Source organism: Hetaerina americana, unplaced genomic scaffold (assembly GCF_022747635.1).
Source record: "Hetaerina americana unplaced genomic scaffold, ioHetAmer1.1.p SCAF_15, whole genome shotgun sequence".
Lineage (NCBI taxonomy): Eukaryota > Metazoa > Arthropoda > Insecta > Odonata > Calopterygidae > Hetaerina > Hetaerina americana.
This window is the reverse complement of record NW_027286625.1, coordinates 5,366,192-5,389,227: the sequence shown is the minus strand read 5'-3', so window position 1 is coordinate 5,389,227 and position 23,036 is coordinate 5,366,192. Positions and strand designations below refer to the sequence as shown.

The 23,036-nt window shown below is 34.7% G+C and overlaps 1 protein-coding gene across 1 annotated transcript in view; it reads right to left on the bottom strand.

Moving 5' to 3' along the window:
- Positions 1-236: 236 nt before the first annotated feature.
- Pak (serine/threonine-protein kinase PAK 3-like protein) overlaps positions 237-23,036 on the bottom strand; it is a 59,916-nt gene continuing 37,116 nt past the window's right edge. The window contains exons 9-13 of the mRNA XM_071583809.1: positions 20,040-20,226; positions 18,218-18,410; positions 13,716-13,912; positions 9,191-9,328; positions 237-7,201 (exon numbers count right to left, since the gene is read on the bottom strand). Coding sequence (XP_071439910.1) covers positions 7,118-7,201; positions 9,191-9,328; positions 13,716-13,912; positions 18,218-18,410; positions 20,040-20,226 — 799 coding nt within the window. The 3' untranslated portion in view covers positions 237-7,117. The remainder of the gene's footprint in view (positions 7,202-9,190; positions 9,329-13,715; positions 13,913-18,217; positions 18,411-20,039; positions 20,227-23,036) is intronic.

The following is a 23,036-nucleotide window of genomic DNA, read 5'->3' as shown; positions in this document are numbered from 1 at the left end:
AACTACATAACAGTTATACGAGGCATTTCCTGTTTCTTTACTATGTAATTAATACAGGAAAATTTCTTTCTTCGACCAATAGGTTTCTAAAAAATGGATACCATGTCAAGAAAAGCATCATTGCAGAACAATCTAAGGTTCTGCACTTAATAAGTCCACAACAAATAATTACTTGTTGACTTCAACCTTTAATTACATGCTGGAGTGGAGTAAGATGGGAAGAGAAAACATTTCATCAATTACTCAATTACTTTTACTTATCTCAATGTGCATACAAAATTGCGGACACACGACTCAAAAGGTTATGATTCACAGAAGTATGAAAACAGAGTTAAAGAAACAAACGAGAAAACAATAAACATGGAGGAGAGTGAAGGATGTGTTTTAAGCAACACCACCACTCCTAAAAAACTTTCACATTAGGTACACTTGACAGACATGCTTACCAACACTGCCCCAAGACCACTTGTCTATTATAAGCTCACAATTACCAACCAACATCCCACATTTTTCCTCAGTTGCAATCACAGAAAACAACAAGATATAATCAGGTTTTCTAACCATGACAACTTTTATGTACAACCCTTTTTTTTTCAACCTACCAAAATCAAATCAGGTTATTACCATGAGATCATAATAAAAGCATATATTTGGCAATTTCAGGGTCAATAGCAGTGGGAAGTTGAAAATAAAAGAAAGAGAAATTTAAGGGTAAAATTAAAATACTTAAGTCACACCATCCCCTTCAGTTTTACATAAGACCAGTGTGAAATGAAGTAAATTTACTTCCACAAGTATCGAGGAAGACAGGCACCAATGAAAAACTTTCTAACAAGTCGATGTACACAAATGATAGCATTCCGTCACTTATCACCATAAAACCTGCTCATATTGCATCACAACCCTGCAGGAAGACGGAAAGTGCAAAAGATGGTCCACAGTGGCGACATCACAAAAAAATCTACTCTCTTCTACCACAATCAGATGATTCTTTTCAAACAAAGGCATGCCACCAAATTCAGTGTTAAGCTTTTAAGGTATTAGTGATAACACAGCAGTGACAAGGGAAAACTTGCGATAATTTCCTTTTTGAGTGCAATACATGCATGTTAAATGCTCCAGTTAACAATCAGGAAAACAAATTATTACGCATGTATTGTCATCCTGGAACCTCTCACTTGGTCACAATGAAGCATTGTTACATACACAACAATCATCTCACTAGACCACAATGGTCAATCAAAAAAATAATAGGCACATAACATTGGGCGATAGCAGCCCAAAATCTTAAATACTGCTGTCCCATTTGTTGTTTAGCTGTCAAAAAAAATACTGTACCGGCTGGGCAGGAATATATTTGAGGGGATTACATAATAGGGGTTACCAACTTTCATACCACTCACAAAACCAAAGCATTACTGTGAAGATAAATTATAAAACATGACTACTCATTTGACAAGGCATTTAAATGAGATGGGTCAACAAATCATGTACCTAAATCAAGAAAAATTATTTAGGTACATCCTTCGTTATTTAGTTCTACAGTTTAAGCCATCAAAAGGTAAAGCTCTTTTCAAAGAAATATCATATCCAATGGCTCATAATGGCCACCATCTGGTTAAGAGGATTCTAGGCTAGTCCTTGATTCACAGTTGTTTCATTTAAGTTTCAAAAGTAGTTTAGTTTTTTTTTCACATAATATGAGCAGTTGCAAAGGATTTTATACTCGAGACTACAGATGAAATACCTCTACAGCTATGAAAATCTCCACGTAGATAAAAATTTCAAAATAAGACGGCAAAAAGTAACAACAAAAAATATAAGGGGAAAATCTTGTACAAAAATATCTTTCCTTTAGGAGTGAAGGAAATTAAAACAAAAATTCAAATACCAGAATTCAAAAATACTAATTAAGAGCCAAATTACCTACAAAGTGGGTGAAGGAGAAGCCAATGGAATACAAGGAACATTGACAAAAATGTTATGGTCACACAGAAAAATGTTATTGCATTTTGACACACACCTAGCTAGAAAACAGCAATGAAAACATTAGGAGAGGCACACTGATAATTCATTGTTATAATTACTTTTTTTCTTCCACTAGAAACATTTGAGTGCAAAGTATTTCAGCGCTAAGTTAACTGATGACAAATTTCAATTGCAAAACAAAATACGATAAGTTTTGTATTAAGTGATGTTTCAGTTACCATAACCTTGCCATGCTGCATGCCATGTAACAATTGTTCAATATAAGAATAAAAAACACCTGGAATTACTGGAACATTAAGTATTACTTCAGCAGCAGATTATTACATCAGCCCAACTGTTAATTCCCCAATTCTCCACTAAATACTGCCAAATAACCCTCAGTAATAAACTTAAGAAATACGCACACTATATGAATGAAGGCGATTCTGAGAGATAACTTTGTATGAAAAGATTTTGGACCAGGGATTACAATTTGTCTTGTTCAAGACTTGAGAAAACACTAGAATTGTTAAAATGTAAATTAGTAGGCCAAACTGAAAAAATAGTAGCAACTATTACAAGCATCTTGCAAACCCTACATTTCATTATAAATCTCAAATCATTGTACAACTGATGAGAGTGCAGAAAAGATATTAAATTAAAACCTATTCAATGATAAAATTAACCAAATTTGAGTTCTGTAAAGAAGCCTTATCATCAATTGAAAACTGGAGTCATTTCAAGATGAGGCATATGACCTGAACCTAAAATTTTTTTTAATGAATTAAGCCAGCTGGTTCGTCAAAAAAATTATTGGAAAATTATACAGAAAATCATGTCCAAACAACAGTACATGAATTACTACTACAATAAGGACCACACAGATTTCAGAACAAAAATCCAAAACGTTGCACTAACTCATAATGCCCAAGTGTTTGGACTGATCATGTGTACGACCCTAAAGAATGGCTGGATATTAGTATCAAATGAAAATTATAAATTTACTCCCTGATGTTGAAAATATATAGGATGAGAGGTCCTACAGAGAACACCAATGATGCACCAAGAGATCCAAATTGATTCGACAATATCAGACTAGTCACCATTTTCAATTAGCAATTGGTACCTTCCCTTCAGCTACCGTGGATGATTGGGTTCCCCCTATACAGTAAGTAGTAAAGGTTTATTGGATGGCGACCAACAGAGTCTTTAACTATGCTGCTAGGCAGAGGGTCATGAATTCAAACAACTCTTAGATTAACGTTGGAATATTTTCAGGCGCACTTTTTGTCTTACATGCATCATTTAGCAATGGGCATTTTGTTTTCTATTCATCATTCACACTGTTCCGATAATTTTAACATAGCAATAGTTTTTAAGCACATAATTTCATCGGTTACAAACTTCAGAGGAGTTAAATTTCCTTATCATTTAACATAGGTCTGCCAATCAGTTTTCAAATAATTTATAAAATCATTGTGCTCATTACACAAAATTCAAATAGATCAATAAAAAAACAGCCTAACAGATTTGAACTTTAACCTTAGTAATCAAAATAAACTAAGAACAGGTTTCATGTGCTCTGCTTCTCTGATGATTTCTTTAAGGCCTAAAGCAGCTCTCACAAAAGCAGATAATAATCAAGATATCATGGACAACGGTCTACGAAACACTTGAGATGGTCCCACAGAGTTGCCTGTTGGCCCATTTGCTAATCTTTCACACTACAATCCAATTACCTCTCTCAGAGCTAACAAGTCAAGAACACCAAATTCTCTTCTCCAAAATATTCACCACATATAGCTTCTTTCTACGCCTTCATGCACATAGTAGCTAAGGTAGAAACATCGTTTTTAATAACTTTCTAAGGGAAATGAAAATAATATGGCTGATTGAAGAAGAATGCACAGTCACTTTCTTGGATCAAATTATTATGAAGGAATTTTGCAGAAGAATCATCAAGTGCGACTACATGAATAATGAGGTAGGTGAGAAAATTATGAGAGTATGGAAGGAGAGACTTTTTCAATGGATTAAAAATATCATTAGCTGCCAATATTTAAGTGAGATGTGAGGGACTGCCTCTTGCTGCAACCAACGGAAAAGATGCCACAGATAACTGGAGATTGGGTAATTAGAGCTTGACAATAATACCAAATACATTTCAAATATTCACTATTCGCAATTCCAAGTTGTGCGACATGCAGTAACCATGGCAAGGAGAGCTTCTCATTTAAAAAATAAAGCTGCCTTCTAATTATCACTGAATGAGAAAATACACAACCCATTCTCATATTTCATCAAATTATCCTAATCCCAGTCATGGGGTTAAACATGTAAGATATGCACACACATTATTAATGCAAGAGGCCATCAAAAACAAATACCTTTGAAGAAGAATCCAATGAAGTTGCCCATGATTTGGATTTTGGATTACAGTCATTTGCCTTATACTTTTTTTAAGCATTAAACAATTACGTACACATGTATGAAGGAATCCACTTATTTTAAGTTCGAATGTTATAAGCCATTATTTCTGATGATTAAAAAACTACAAATTGTAAAATGAGTTCATGAGACAAAACTGAACGACTTATATGCATGTACATGACATGAGCATGAAAATTAAAATGATTAATAATCTGTAAATTTCAAGGAAACTAGAAGATCTGGAAATTTTGATAATTATGCACTATGGAGTGCAACCAAGTGCATTATGGATCATGTCAAAATGCAGTAATATTTTTCTTGAGTGCCCTTTATTACTACAGACGTCAGTCACAACAACAAAATAAAGCAGATCACCTTAACCTGTGACCCATTTCACACTCCTACTACTTCATATTCCACAGAAAAAAATCTTTTAAAGCCCCTGATTACATCAAACCTTACTCTAAACAATAGTATACAATCTTTAAAAAATCAGTCATGCAAAGCAACACCAATTGAAAAAGTTTATTAAAATAAACCACACACCACGAGAAGAAATCACTGCTCAACAGTAAACCAAATTATTTCAGGAGAATTCCAAGTTAAAAATGCATTAACCCTTATAAAAATAACCCATTTGTCAAAAGAAGGAATACCTGTACAATGAAAACATCGAAATGGAATTTATACATGATCATTGTCTATAAAAAGGATAAGGCGAAAGGTTCAAAGGAAGGATCAGTGGAAAATAAACAAAACAAATAAGGTAAACCAATTTAAAAGGGAATTCAATAGCACCAGAACTTTTGTCATAAATTTCTCGAAATAGAATAGCTTGGTAGAGTTTGATAATGTGAGTGATTCACCTAGGTTACATTTAAAATGTTAATAGCCACCATAGAAATTCACATGAACTTAATACCTTCACAGATAAAGCCATTAAAATATGATTATGATATACAAGAAATTGGCAACTTATATGATAAAATCATTCTAAAATTAACAGTCTTTACAGAACCATTTGATGAATTTCTACACTCACTGTCGGCAACAATAGCATTCTTTTACCTTTCAGGCTCAAGAATATATCCTCAAATGAAAATAAAACAAGATATGTAAGATAATATATCTAATAATATGTAATGTATTTAATACTTCGAAATATACTCAGTTGTTTTATCAATTCTACCAAGCCTACACAAAGCAATGATCTAATTTTTTAAAAAAAACAAAGCATTATTTCATATAAATATAGAAAGGCGCCATCACAGAAGAAGCACCTTAATGGAAAGCTATAGAGTATGACAGAATACTTTTCAAATAATTGTCAATAAGAAGTATTTAAGCAAAGGTTTTCACTGAGAGATGAGTTTAAGTAAGGGAGTCAAGGGTTTAGAGAGGAAGCACAGGAAGATTGTTTAACCTTTTTTTTCAGTTATAACGGCTGAATTTTCTTTTCACAGCCTTGACCTCACTGTGTGAACTGGAGAATGCCAATAGTTGTCGTCTACTAGCAAATACACAATGGCCAATTGCAGGACATCATAAAACTCAGCACTAACTGATGACTATAACCTGTTTCACCTAAACACGGTCAACTCTTCAGGTTAGCATCGGCTGGGTCACCCTTCTATGGAAGAGACATTTAACAAGCATGAGGCACCTTAATCTAACCCAAACTCATAAACAAAGGAAAACAATTTTAATTTGCTATAATCCATAAAATTCAGTATTTACAAGTATGTGCGTACACATACTTCATTATTTACACTCATTTCAAACTTATTTGCATGGTCACTCCAGAGAGCATGTTGGGTAAAAAATGTTCTCTCGAAAGATATAAATCTATTGTCTCTTTCACACACTATATCTCTCATTTATTTATCCTTGTCCTCTGAAAAATTCAAACATTAGTTTATTATGCATTTCCCATATCATCTGCAAACTATACATTATGACTCTATTTATATAATTTATATATATAATTTCTCCTCCATGACTTTTAGAAACCAGTAATTAAGAATTAATCAGGCACACGGCTACAAGATTAATGGCCCATAATGGACTCCATCAGAACAGGAAGAGTATAGCTCTCCTGTAGAAGAGATAAACACAGTTCTCTCTCTCTGTCAGCTCACCACTTACAACATCACACCATTCCTACACTGCAACCAACTTCATTCACTTAGGAAGAGACAAAGGCTGTGAAACAACAAGGGAATTAATGGAAACAATTCACCATCCACGATGATTTTTTCCCATCCAACTCTCACAACATCCTCCAATTCTAGTCCACCCAAGGACCCAACTAATGCTGCCATTAAAAATGTCTATCAAACAAACAATGAAATCATGTAAGTCTATTAAGCATGTCATTAGATTATGCAAAAATGGTCACCATTAGACAAAGATACCACTGTTACCCACCTTGGTCAAATGCTAGCTCAATGTGCTGCTATAGGTAATTATCACCAATAGGTCAGTTAAAAACCTTCACCATGGCAAATCAAGCAATGATTTTTTTTTGCTGCTAGGTGCCTTTAGTTTGGTCACGTGAAAGGGTGACTATTTCTTCCTAATCATTGCATTAAAGTTAGAAAAAAATAATGAGGATTGCGGAGGGGAAAAGTTGTTGATCGGAACCAAATCCAGGGTAAAAATCAGGACTGGATGGGAGCCAAGGAATCATGAGTTCTTGGATGAAGAATGAAGGGATCCGTTAATGACTCTTTGCAGCATCTTTGGCGGCAACTATGAGAGGTGTCAGAGACGCCAGTGGCCTTGCATTCTTGAGGAAAGGGTGCTGTAAAGGACAAAGGTAAACCTTTCAGTTTTTTATCACCAATGACAATCGGGGTAACAAGTTCTAAAGGCATACCTTTGCAAGACCCGAATAATTCAAGAAACCAAGAAAAAACATTAAATTGTTAGCTTTTCAGTTTATAGGGAGTGTACCACCAGAATCCCATAAAACAAATGCAAAGTAACAGTAATGTCATCAGTTTAATAAAAAAAATCACAAGAATTGTCGCCAAAAAACAGTAAATCAATCGGCAAAACCAATTAAGGCTATCACTTTACAGACTTTATGGATGTAAAAGCTAGAAGCATGAAATTTTAACACAATCAAGTTTAAATGAACAAAGTATGAAAAAGACTTGGCATTTCCAGAGGAAAGAATTTATTACTGTCAACTAGTTTTACTACCCTGTAGCATCATCGGGACTATTATAGCATTTTTAAATACAACTTCAAGCATCAAAGAGATTCTCTGTGGTATCCATGGAAGCCTATCATTCAAATATCTTCTCCATCAGCACTGAGCCCATTTTCATATTATCGTAGTAATGTTATTTTTCTCTATAATGGCCTGAATTAAAGGTATACAAAGGCTGAATCATTTCAGGATAACTCTTTTTTGGTTCCTCTTGAAATATAAGGCCATCCTACATAAGCTTGTATTACCACACAAAAATATTACTGCTGTTAAATTCTAGATTCTGAATATTTAACACAATAGATTCCCCATAACTTTTAGGGTTGACATTAAATGAATCTATTACCGATTAAGTATGCTAATAATATTACTGATTAATTTTATTAACTGGTATTCTACCATATAAGATATGTTTTGGACACATGCTGAACATTGCTCCATTTCCTGCTTATTCTATCGAGACACCCTGTCACCCCACTCAACTGTTCTTCGATTCTGCATACATTCTGATCAGCATGCCTATACTTTTCTTTGCCTTCCTTGTTTGCCTAACTTTCTCCCTTCTACAAGTCTTCAACATTCTATCCCCAATTTAAATGCTCCCTATCCTACCTTCTTTGGATTTCTTCCAATGATCCAGTCTCCACATTCTGTTATTCAATCTTAATTGGTTTAAATCTCTCTCCATTTTACCTTTCCCATCGTACTTCACACCCAAATCTCAAATGCTGAAGGCTTTTGAGATTAACTCATATGATGAAATATTATTCTGTCAAATTCATTCACTCATTTATAACTTGCAATATGCACATCTGTGCCGCTCAATATTGAGAAGACTGACAAGGAAAGAAGAAAAATTACACATTTACAATTCATTTGTGAATTATTTAGTTAATTCATTCGTAATGTGATGAAATAGTATTCGTGAATTATTTGCAATTCATTCGTGCAAGTAACATTCTTACATAGTGTGACATAGTATAATCCTTATTGGAGGCACAATGAATAGTTCTATCAAAACTTGCATTGAAAGAACACATCATTTCCCCACACAAAATGATAAAAACCACTAACATTTTAAATATATTTAATAACATTATTTACGTTTTCCACAGTGAGATATTGTCACGTGGGTTGCCTACTCCTTAAACGTGCTAATCTTTATCTGACAACAGAGAGCCACAACATTTTTTATATATGTCGATATGCGGTAAACATTTGCTACACATTTCCTAAAAATAAAATTCAATACAACAATCAAGGACAAAAAAATACATATGTCATAAAATACACCTAAAGGGTCTAAAAAAATCCCATTTCCCTCAGCTGTTTCTTGGAAATTACCTAAGTATATAAATTTAAACCTCAGGTCAATTTGGTAGATCCATAACTTAGAGGAGAGGAAAATGAATGCATAGTAACTGACAAAATGAGAAAAATCTACAGATTCTATGACCATTTGCCATTAGAATTCCTGATTCCCTTCAACATAAACAAAAATTACTTCTTAACACTGGCGATGAAATAAATATTGACTCAAGTTATGAGAAGAAAACATAATTTGCAAACATTTACCTTGAGCAACTCTGAGGCTGAGGATCTTCGGTCAACTTCTACCTCTAGGCACAGGTCAAGAAAATCTTGGAACATGGCAGACAGTTTCTCTTTTTCTTTGATTTCAGGTTTCCCATTGGTTGCTATCAGGTATAGAGCCTGGTGGAAAACAACAGTAACATAGATTGTAGGTGAAGCATACAATTTGTTGTTCATGCAAAGAGACTACACAGCCCAGGCAAAATATATATAATCCTGCCCATTTATTGAAGGTATAGAAACCTAGCCATCTTTGGTGAAGAGGAGCTAAACACTGAAAAAAAACATAGAATAAGTTCGCACACCATTTCACAGGGGGGTGTGAGTAAAGGAGAAAAAAATTAAAAAACCATCACTAATCCTTACATTATTTTCCAAGGATTCAATTGGTCCTTTAATCATATTTATCATCACTTATATAAAGTTATGTATTAAGTATCTTGATCAACTTAGCCCCCCACATGGTGAGATATTTGCTTTATAAGTAATTAAAAGGATTAACTCAAGGAAATATCTGTTACCAGAGACTTTTGGGTGCAAAAAGTTGGAATACCGAATTTAAAAAAGTCCTGGAGCGGAGGATTCTAATATATTTTAACCATTTGTTGTTCAATTAGATGGATATGGACAAGGTTGTTTTAACACCAATAAACAGAGTTATTAATTCCTCATATGTTAATGTGCCCCTATCATTCATGCCTCAATATTTTTGCTAGTCTTCATATTCACCTCAAATATGACATGAAGATCTCCATACAGTGGATTATAGCACCAAGATATTACCTGAGTGATGAAATTCCTTTAAAACAAAGCTTGAAATTGGTGGATGCCACCCTATAACTATCTGCTCCTATTACGGTAGTCTCATAGCTAGATGTACGTTTAAATACATTATCCACATCATTTCCCATTGGCCATTTTTTACACAACACTGAATTCAAGTTAAAGATGATTAAAGACAACAAATCCATCTAAATACTAAAAATCATTTGGCACAGATATATTGCGTCTTTGGAGTTACACACCAATTATGGAATTGCAAATGATTTTACCGAGGTGAGCAGATATTATGTAACCTGGTGGCTAATTAGCTGAGGAAAACACTCCCCTGAGAAGTCTATTTTAATCCCCATACTTGAGTTCTAATCATGAGTCAAAAATAATCATGGGCAATATAAAGATTTGCAGAATGGATCCCTTATGTAAACCTGCATCCAGACTCGTCAATTAGGCACCTAAATCGGTCAGATTTAGGGAGGATGCCATCTTGAAGGGTGTTCAAACCCGTTAGGCAGCAAATGGGTGCAAAGGGAGATATTATTTTGGCCCCCGAATTTAGGGCACAAGAAGTGTATTCTACATATGCCATATTGCAACCCCATAATTCCAGTACTAGAAGTGAGACAACTAACAGAAGGATAATGGCCATGGCAGGAGTGAATTATATATGTTGGTCACAAGAACATTTAATCATTTCTTTGAGAGAGTACACTCATGGATATTCATTGATAAACCAAGGGTTTTATTAATGCTAGGTGAGAAAAGGCAAAGCTTACCTTCAGCAGGAAAAATTTGGCATCTTCCCATGAATGTAGTTTCATTTTTGTAATAAATTTATTCTATCAAGTTCTTGGATTAGGATATTTGAAATGTAAAGATAAGAACATATTTCATTGTTTAGTGCTCCATTTCAAAACTAAAAACATCGTCTTTGTCACTGTGTTTGCATCCATGCCTCGTTTGTGTGATTGTTAAATCTTATTTTGTTATATAAACATCACGGAAAACAATCTTCAAGTTTAATGTTGTGTTTGGAGAGTGTAAGCCCTTAGTAAAAATATAGCTGTTTGCATGTGTCTAACTGGGTAATCATAGGTCGTTCGCCATACCTTTGCAAACAGAGTCACGATTTCATTACAGAAGGCCACAAAGTAATAAAACCAACAACAATGAAAAAGCGTCGGCATAGACTAATTGTAGGATAAATATTTAATTGATAATAAGCTTAACTTAAAAATATGAAACATTTAGCAAGAAAAGTAGACATAAATATAAATGAACTACACATGACACAAAGCATATCTTAAAACAATTCCTGACAAGGATTATTACGATTGGTAATCTACCAGTTGAGGTAGTTTTGGATGTACACTACTACCAAATAAATACGACCTTGATCAAAAAGTTCCCGGAATAACCACCGTGTGGCGCTCCCATCGTTCCGATTTGAGTTCTGTTTTTTTTGTTAAATTGGTACGGGTAAATTTGTTGCCCGCCTCAATAAATTGAGGCGGGCAACAAATAAAGCAAAAGAAGCATGGTGGAAGACGCAGTGCGAGGATATGGAAAGTCTGCAGAGGAAGGGTGAAATCGGTGCACTGTACAGCAAAGTTAAACCTTTATCGGGAAGTAAGAAAGGGAGATCAACGATAGCAGTTAGAGATAAGGCGGGTAAGGTAATAGTTGACGCAGGGAAGATCCAAGAGAGATGGAAGGAATACTACCTTGATCAAAAAGTTCCCGGAATAACCACCGTGTGGCGCTCCCATCGTTCCGATTTGAGTTCTGTTTTTTTTGTTAAATTGGTACATCTGTTGTTGATATTCCCTTTAAATCTTAGTGTCATAACTTGACATTTGCAAAAGTTACGTAGCCAAGAGTACATCTATCTCTGTGTGTGTTGGCGATTTTTTACAATTGCAGAAATGGATTTAAATTTGCAACAACGACCTTGTATTAAATTTTGCGTAAAAAACGGATTTAGTGGCGCACGGACGTTGGAAATGTTGGAAAAGTGTTTCGGCAACGATTCTCTAAAAAAAAACGGTCGTTTACCAGTGGCACGAGCGGTTCAGAAGTGGTCGTGAGTCAATCGAAGATGATGAACGCAGTGGCAGACCATCGACATCGAAAGTCGGTGAAAAAATTGATAAAGTAAAAGAAATGTTGGTCAATAACCGCAAATTAACCATCAGAGAAATAGCGGAGGACATTGCCTATGGATCCGCCCAAGACATTGTGGTTAATGATTTGGGTTTCCGTCGTGTAGCAGCAAAGTTGGTGCCAAAAGACCTCAATTTCATGCAAAAAAGAGACCGTGTTGACGTCGCAAAAGACATGATTTGCGAGGCTGAATCCGATCCCACATTCATCAAAAGGATCATTACTGGAGACGAGACGTGGGTTTATGAGTACGACACGCAATCCAGACATCAGGCAAGTGAATGGCGTTCACCAAATGAGCCGAGACCAAAAAAACCACGTCGTTTTCAGTCAACAAAGAGTATTATTTGGGCGTTATGAGACGTTTGCGTGAAGCAATTCGCCGAAAGAGACCAGAAATGTGGGCAGAAAACTCGTGGATTTTGCACCATGATAACGCACCGTCGCACAGTGCTATCATTATTCGTAATTTTTTGACGAAAAATGCAACAAATACCATCCAACAGCCACCGAATTCACCTGATTTGGCTCCCTGTGACTTCTTTCTGTTCAATCGAGTTAAAAAACCATTACGGGGAACGCGTTTTAGCAGCCGAGAGGAAGTAATGGAAAAATTGCAGGAAGCACTGATGGACATACCGAAAACCGAATATAAAAAATGTTTCAAGGATTGGATCAAGCGCTGGCATAAGTGTATTGCAGTCGATGGGGATTACTTTGAAGGGGACAATATAGATTTAGATGAATAAACTTGTATTTTTAATTTCAGATTTTATTTAATTGAGACTGTGAATGTGAAAAGCATTATTTTCCCATTTCCCTGAATGCTAAATTAAGTCCTGCACCTGAGAGGAATTTTTGTCCCACATCTCTCAAATTAGATGATCGGTATAAAAGTGGACTTAAGTTTTTCTTTGCTCATTTAAATATTAAATGGAGATGACGATGAGAGACCACAGCATCTACTCATTTCGGTTTAATCTGCCTTCACCCTCCCAAGCACCAGGATAATCACAGACATTTTGGCCAAACCCAAAGATTTTCTTTTCCAATAAATGACATTCCTTATATGGTAGCAAGTCCTCAAAAAGTTTTTTGGTCTCTAGGGGCATATAATACCTGTACAATGAACCTAAAAAGTTTTGCAACCTGGTCAACACACAGATAAAAAACTGTATTTGTTATTGTGATACGACAAAAATAACCACTCATTATAAACGATAAAACTCAGTGCATGCAGATGGCATTTAAATTGAATCCAGTCCTGGGATGTATGAGATAAAACACATCACTTTTTGATGTAGCTGTTTTAGAACTCTTTTAACTTCTGAATCTTTTTAGCAAAATAATCCGAAAATAATTAGCAGACTATTTTCTATCAACATTCCTCCTTTAATATTCTCGATATTGTTTGATTGAATGAATCAATATGACCGAAGCCATCAATGTTATCGTTCTCATCACGTTCCAAAAATACCTATCATCAGTCTTAAAGTCAATATTATTGTGATTTCCTCATGATTTGGACTTAACAATTTAAAGCAATCATTGGCATGGAACTTACCCTTAAAGGATTTTCATTAAGGTATGGTGGTTCTCCCTCAATCATCTCAATGGCCATGATGCCCAAAGACCAGATATCAACTTTAGGTCCATACTGCTTGCGTGTAACCACCTCTGGAGCCATCCAATAAGGTGTACCAACCATCGTCGTCCGTTTCGACTGCTCAGGTGAGATTTGAGCACAAAACCCAAAATCAGCTGCAAATTAGAAACAAAATTAACAATGACTGCGGCATAAGATTATACAGGACTTCTGGAATCTAAGAGTAAATAAAGAACAGGTTGAACACCTTCTTCATAATAACACTCTTGTAGGACATTTTTGTACACTGATAATAACTTTCAAACTTGTTATACAGTGAAACCCCTAATTTGCACTTTTCTAGGGACTCCAGACAAAAGTGTAAAATGCCGGAAATTGCTAATCGTGAGAAAAGGAAAATTATCACTTTTACATGCTGTACATAGAATCATCATCATCACAAATAACTTCAACTGGAATTTCTTCCTCAATATTAACATAAAATCCTACCTTCCTAAAGCAGTTATATATTGTAGAATCCTTAACTTACTTCCAAGCCCTTAAAATCGAAATGTTAATCATCCAGTACATTTGATTGCCTTTATATTCCTACCACAATCATGAAGATATGTGAATTTCTGTGCAATCATTGTTTAATAATGAACCTTTAATGAGTGAATTATACCTAAATCCCATGGCTGGAGCTCACTAATATAATTTGCAAGAAAAAAATTGTAATTGTACATTTCTCAAGTGTACCTTTGGTGCATGGGCTGGACACTGATCAATAAGCAGCAGAGTTTTCCAGCTCCGAGACCCTATTTTAGCATCCAGAGCATGAAAGTCATCCTGAAATATTTCTTAGGTCATTTAAGATTTCGAATTAGCTGTACAGTGGAACCTCGCTTATCAAGCATGTCACATAGTGAATAATTCACATTAGGAACAAAAATAATATGTGCACCTACTACTTCAATTTGTGTTTGTGAGCACACCTTCTGCTAGCATCTTAGTGTCACTGGTGATCACATATTCTTCCTAAGTTGTGTTCAGATATATTATTAATGATATTTTTGTGAAACGTTTATTAATATTTTGATCGTAGTTTTAAAAAATGACTCCGAATAAAAATCCACAAGAAGAAAAAATAACAGTAGAAATGAAAGGTAAAATCACTGAAAATCGGGAACAAGGTGTGAGCGAGGTTAATGGAGTATGAATATCAACAATCAGTTGACATCAACCAATAGCATTTTCTTCAAGGACAAGGACATTATTATGGAGATAAATGCTTTAGAGAGAGTGACAAGATTTTCTACACAATGGTTTTGCATCCTCAACGATGTTGACAGTTTGCTTCTCATATGGATTAAGGAAGGGCAATTACAATGTAACATTATTAGTGAGAATAACATTTGTGAGAAGGCAAATGTGTTTTTCGAAAACCTCATTAAGAAAATACCAGGAAGCGACTGACGGCTGAGGTCATTTGTGCCATTAGGTATGGAGAGAAAAGGATGAAGGATGGAGAGAAACCTGACATCAGCATTAATTATCCTATTATTCATGTTTTTGTGATTCCCAAGTTCACTTCCCTCACTTCAATAGAGAAGACACATGACCACCAAGGGGCTCACGACCCGCAATCACTGAAAGAGAGATTTTACCTGAAGGGAAGCATTTTGGAAATTAATTCTAATTCAATGCCTAATTTGCTCTTATTGCTGTCAAGGGTAAAATAATCATTGTGAATTCCCCATCCATCAAATTTACTTTGAACGGACTGGACTGAGATTAGATTTTTAAGCAAAATTCAAAGCATTAAATTAGGAGGTAACATTGTTAAGATTAATTACAATTTCACCAAAATATATTTATTTATTTCCACAATTTTCATTGTTAAGGCAGTCTCAAGCCTGCCATATAGCAGTATACTGGTGCTCGAGCACCATTAAGTGTAATAATGGATAAAGTTTGGAAGAAATTACAAATTATAGATACATACATTCCCTTTACGGATAGTTACAACTATTACCTTGTCTAATAAATACTTTACCAATATTTCAATCACAGATTTTAACCTTTGAAAAAATATACTTCCATTATCACTACTTTCAAATTAACTTGAAATAAAGCTTACCAAATAATTAAAAATACACGTAGGACACTGACATCATTTTATAAGTATGGGTCTTTCACTGAAGAAACTTGATAAGCATGCAAATTTCATTGAGAGGAGCCAAACCAAATTTCAGTAATCATCATGAAGAATAAATTATTTTCAAATGCAAATCGCTTGGCTTGTATCAGGACCAAACTACTATGGTTATTCCTTAAACAAATCTTAAATGAGCATAAGGAGTTAAACACAAGAGAAGTATTTAAACTAGCACAGGCTTCACATCAGTAGCTTTTTATATTAAGTTGTTTATTAACCCCCAATATTTTCAAGAATTCTTTCCTTATCTCTATCATGACTCTCCACACCACTAACTAAAGACTAACGATAACAAGCATTTGTGATAATGAGCCTTTAGTATTAACCAATACAAAATATTAAGTAAGCATACAACTTATTTACAACTACTGATGCCAAATGTCACAAAATAAGAGAATAACATGTGAATACAAAAGTTATGCATTTCTTTGCACAATAGCCAAGGTTTGACATACTGTCTTTCAAGGAAGGAAATATGTTGATGTGATAAACATACTCACAATGAAGTAAGTTAACTGAACGAAATAAAAGAAATACATTTCCCCATTGGTGCACTCAACATTTCTCTTTCAAGTCTTTTCCCAGCAATGGCTAGGAAAAACTACTGCCCCCTTGAGTCATGAAAAGTACTCACTGCATGATAGAACTTCTTGGATGAAGGGCTTCTCTGTCACAATGCATTATGTGAACTTAATTTTGCTAGTCTTCAAAAGGTAGGTCAGTTAGCACACTGAAGCTCAATTAGTGCAGGAAGTTTGACACAGATAATAGCTGTAGAATGCTAGTGCTATGTCAGACTGAAGCTCACTTACTACGAGATGACAGTTGATCAATAATAAAAAAATCTGTCAAACCCTTTGATTGGATTCTCACATATGACTCCTACTTCACTATTAACTATTCTTCATTTAAATGGTGACAAAGTTTACACTCTCTCGTAGATGCTTTGCTGCATGTTGTTGATAAATGCTGAACCAGTCAAAACTCTGTATCAGTCTGTACCACCACATACTATCTTCTACAGTTCAAAACTACTACATCATTTTCCACTATAATTTCTTTACTTCAGCTATACAATATAGTAAATGAACAGAATTACCTAAGCATATAATATTTGTGTTCAATATTGTTACATATCTAAATATATTTCTTTTGAACCTTGAGTATTTTTTGCTGAAAAAAGTATTTTATGTTCTACTGCAGAATAAACTTCCTTTCAAGGTAAATCAATGCTCATCAAGGCAAAATCATTGACCCTACTCCCTTGTATTAACTTGTAACATTTTAACCAACTCCACCTCTCTTATGTTTCACAATGCGGGGTCGGCCCCTAAATAAATTATGCATTGTTACCTGGAATTTCTAAGTTGAAAAAATCTTTCCTGAGGGAGTGCCGCCATTAATGCCAGTTGTTCCAATAATGGCAGAGAGATTTTAGTCGGAATTAGGACAAGATTAATAGGATGTTCTCTCCTTTATCTATCGTCCTCATTATCTGATGGGGATTTGTTTGATGAAGATGATAATTGATTGGAAGACTAGTTGGGTGGAACAAGTTGCATAGAAAGGCAGGGGTTATTTTGAAAAGCAGATAACAAGACATTGAAAATCATCAGTTGAGAAGTAAATATGTATTCCTCTTTTGTGAGATCAGGGTTTGAGTACTAAAGTATGAAAAATCAAAATGAAAATTACTTTGAGTGAAGAGCCCTAATTTTCCTAGTGCAGAATATTCACTCTCTCACAAAGTGAAGATGCTTGAACTTTTCATTGATAATGAGGTAATTTCATATTTATTGGAATGAATAAAAATCAAACAGGCTCTATTTTGGCTAAATGACTAAGATATCCTTCAACAAATCCAGAAGAATTAGGAGTCGTTTTAGGGATTTTTTAACCAAGTAGAAAACACACAGTCCCATACAAGAGACATTGTTTGGAAAATGTCAAGGATGTATAGAATGAGCATGTATGTATTTTTAAATACCATTTATTTCAAACCTGGATATGATGAAGACCCATTATTTCAGTTCCCTAAGTTTAGAAATTAGTTTTTACACTTTCAAAATACAGTGGATCACCCAGAGTGAAATTATTTTGGGCCAGTGCACATAATGCAACTCTTCCAGTCCAGACAACCATTCTACCTATGCCCTATGGTGACTGCAAGGTTCGCCACACTCATTGTGTGACCAATTTTTCCCAATTGTTATCGATATTTGCTTAGCCTGGGCAATTACGTTAATGAAACTTAAATACTCACTTAATTTAACACTCCCATCCATTCCCAGAAGGATGTTGTCAGATTTGATATCTCGATGAATGACCTGATTACAGTGCAGAAACTCCAAAGCTTGTAATACTTCCCGGCAAACAGAGGCAATTTGTCCTTCATCCATGCACGTCTCTGTGACAACATCCGTCAGGGACCCACCAGGTAAATACTCCATCACAACCTGAAATGGTAAATGGACATACTCAGCTTCCAGAGAATCCATAGCATTATTGACAGATGTAAATCACAACCTTTTCAGAACCTAGTGAATGAATGAAGAATTACATGATGTACACAAAAAAGTATATCATCTGTGGTTTTCTTTCATAACAATAATTGACAAGCATGATAAGGCCTACTGGAAACGATATAGCCAAAACTGTAAACTTGTTTACGGTAAGTTTACGGTCTTGGCTGTCTTGTTTTCATTGCTTCACGGCCATAGGTACGTTCATTTTATATTTACGTAAGGCCTAATATCAGATTACTTAACAACTGACTTACATAATCTACCAGACAGCCCAAAAACTGTGTACAGAGAAGTTGGTACAGCATAATATGTGGCCAAAATGAAGGGTTGTCCGCATGAATATACAGTAAACTCTTGATTATTCCATGTTTATGGATACACAATCACGCACAATTAAAAAACTCAGATAACCAAAATATGAGGAAAATATGCTTGTGATACAAATGAATATATGTGGAGACTCCACTTTTATTCCTCGTTATTAATTTGCATTATTTTGGAGATGTAAAGTGCATTACTTTTTGTTTGACAGCCATTATTATATAGGTGGAATCAAAGTTTTACAAGAACATAGAACTATCATGAATTGAATAGCAGCACATATTTTCCTCAGAAAGCTAAAAAATATTACATACGTATGAAAAAAAACAATGACTAGCAAAGCATAAATTTTAAAAAACGATCATTGATATCAATACAAATTCATTACATATTATCAATAAAATAATGAAGTGTAGGTAATTAATAACTTAGTTTTTGCATAGTAAAACTATGTATTTGTTCACCTTAAAGGAGGATATAGAATTCTCAGGGCTAATGAATACAAGAGAAATTATAATGGGAAGTGTACAATCCATACATTTTGAGAAATCAAAAAGTACAGATGGCATAAAAATAAGTTTAAATTAAAACATTTAAATACTAATAGTAACATTTCATTTTGAAAAACTAAAAACTTTTAATTAAGCACAGGTATTTCAAACTTGTATTTTGTAAAAAAAGTATATTGAAGTTTCAAAGCATTTAATTACATTTACGACTATAATTTTATTGAAATTTCGAGAAGCTGGGAATATAGAGTAGAACGGATAATCCACAAAACAGATAATCAAGAGTTTAATGCATACATTTAGAAATACATTCACAGAGAATCATCTTAAAATCCAAATGTTAAAAAACACACCTGGACTTGTAAATATGATACTCACTGGGGTATAACATACAACCAAGTAGCAAATCAAATTAAAAATGAATATTCTCCTAATTATTTAAAAAAGCTTAATTTAAAATACAGTATATGCCTATGATATACACAGGTAGAAGTCCAGCCCTAGGAAAAAAGTACGTTTTATATGCTGATAAACACAGTATAGGACAAATTCAGAGACAACTAATTCAGAGCATCACACCTAGCATTCCTTTCAGAAAAAATGAAAAACCAATTACTTCTACTGAACAATTTATAATATGACCCACTGATACGAAATTAACTTAAATATGTAACTAAATAACATGAAAAAATATATGTTGCTTTAAGTCCATAATTCAAATGCTACTTACCCAAAGCTCTTCCCCAACTAAATAGCTGTCAAGATAGTTCACAACATTTGGATGTTTGTTTTCTCTCATAACAAGGATTTCATTAATTATAAGTTCCTTCTTAGGTTGTTGGGATAGATTCATCTGCTTTATGGCAACCTCCATTCCTGTTGATGCCTCTATTGCTGTATAGACTGTACCCGAAGCACTACAAAGATAAAAGTTACATTTATTATTATATTGCTAGTTTTATAATCCACTAGGGGAGTAAATGCATGAAATTAACTTTTTGATATCTTGAAACACTTAAAAAGCAAACTACTTTCTGAAAGATTCCCTTCTTAAACTTTTTCTTTAAGTGGAATTTCAGTATGTGACAACACACTTTACCACATAGAAACTGTATATAACATATAACACAGTAATTAACCTGAAGGTCGGTTTAGTAGGTGATGGTAGAGTTCACCCAGTAATAAGCTCGATGGCGTGTGATATTCACACATCAGGATAGGGGGGCCAGTTCATTTCTCTGTGCTGGCTAGAGTTTCCTAGGAAGATCTGGTACCCGAAAAATCACATAGATTGGGTGGAGTTACAGGTGCCCGGAGAGGCTTGCCCGGGAATCGAACCCAGGCCCTCCGTTCAGTAGTCCAATGCTCCACCCCCGGACTACCGCGACCCACATTGAAAAATAAATTCCCCTTAGCAAGAATCTTTTTTGATTGTTATTTGCCTGTCAGCCATTTAACTTTTAGCAATAATCTTATAAATGTTTTGTTGTCATCAACAAGGTCATTAAAATTAAGCAAGCCTTTGGCTATTCCACCAAAGACCATTTGCGGCAGTCCTCTTCATTTATAAATTCCATAGAACACCCAATCTTCACATTCGGATACAAAAGTTGTAATATAAAAGATAGGGTAAGCAAAGACAGTACAAGTCTACCTATTCTTAGCACAATCGACAGAAACACACGGATCCTGCAGAGAGCTCTTTCACTGGTGAAGCCCATGCTATGCTCTTATTGAGCCAAAATCAATGGGGAGTACAGAAATCAAAATCAAATCATAAAATGAAACAATGCATTGAAACAAAATTCAGTTGATGAAAAATTTTCAAATGGACTTTACAAAGTGTTTACTTTTTGATAAGTAATAGAATAATTTCCAAAGCAATTCAGAAAAGTTTCAACTGCTTATAATTGCCGCAGAGACGAAAATTAGAAACGGATTTCCAATTAAATCGATAAATTTAGCCGTAAATACATTAATTAGGCCGGCCCCGGTGGCGGCGGGGTAACGTCCTCGTCTGCCATCCCAAGGGTCGCGGGTTCGATTCCCGCCTGGGTGAGTTTCCCTCCATCTAGGGCTTGGGTGTTTGTAAATGTGACATTGTTATCGTTGTTAATAGTTCGATGTAAAGGCCAAAATGTGCTGTTTTCGGACTTATGCTGAATAAATAAATAAATAAATAAATTAATGTGTACCCTTAAGAGTAAAGAAACTTTTTCTAAAATCTTTGCGACTGAAAACAGCTAATTTTAAAGCTGTATGCAATACCTTCTAATAACCACACCAGTTATGTTTAAAAATTGAAATTTTGGGGCTGAGGTGAGCATGTGAGATGCTTTTTTATACAAAATTTCTGATTTTAAAAATCAGGATTCATTTAATAAATTTAAGGTTGAAAACTGCCAGAACACCACAAATGGCTATGTTGGACCCCGTACTAAAAAACGGATGCTCCTTAGTCACAATTTTTTATGTGCCGACTTCCAGTGCGAAGGCCTAAACATAAAAAAATTCTTCTTGTCTTAGCTTAAACCCCCAAATGACCAATTAATGATTCCAAAATTCAAATTTAAAAAAATCTCCCTAGACTTCAGGCTTCATTTCAGTATGATGGAAATGATTTTGAGCTCACTTAAAGCATAATATGACGATACTTCAAGAGCTACAAAATGGTTTTTCAACCTGGTCTCAAGGTCTTGTCATGCTTGAGATTTCAAGTTTACAGTTAACTGCTATGTGACAATGAAATGCCAATCACCATGTCAATGCCAATTGCCAAGTAATGGTTGTCCTTGTACAATTATGCACAATTTCTTTAAAAATTGGTTCTGATATTTTTAAGCATGCAGGAACCATTTGCATACAAAAAATAAGTATTTTCTAAAATGTTTCGACAAATACTTATTTTTATATTAAATGAATTGATATGGAATGGGCCTAGAAATACTTAAGGTATTAAATTGAAACATATACCAGAAACTTTGTAAAGCATTACTTCAGAGCTGTGGTATCAATATAAAACAAATATATTAGTGACCCGAGGCTTTGTGACATTCATCCATATCACAAAGGCAATGGTATTGTGAAGATAACATTTAGTGAACCCAGTAACACGTATATTTGTAAACTCATTCTTTATGATTACTGGATCATACATACGTACACTGAGTTTTATGAGCCACATTGAGCTGTAGGGAAAATAACCCAGGTATTATTTTAAAATATTGTAATGCACAATGAATATTTAACATATTCCATAATTCAATGAGCATGACAGAATATGCATTACCTAATATCACCAGACTCCTATGCTGCCAAGTCAATTACCTACCCAGGCTTGACGGGCCTAGACCAAATTTGCCGCAATTGTTTTTCATTATCAAAATTGAAATACTAGCAAGATTTGAACAAAAAAAATTCCACACCTCCATAGTGAATAATTGTTCCACTTTGAATTTGTTTCATTGGAATTCCACAGCTTTTCAAACTGATTTTGAATGGAAGACCCTTTTAAAGTTAGATTGGCTTTTCAGCTCAAGGCTAATTATGAGAAACCCCTATGCCATCCCAGGAAGGAGGAGGTCCTTACCCCCTAACCACTTCTCAAGCTCATCCCTTGTACTGGAAACTCAGATTTACCATTGATTTCCATACGATACATATTTGGTACATTATTAATATAAAGTCAAAATAATGACAGAAACAGAGAAAAACACCATTTTCAAGT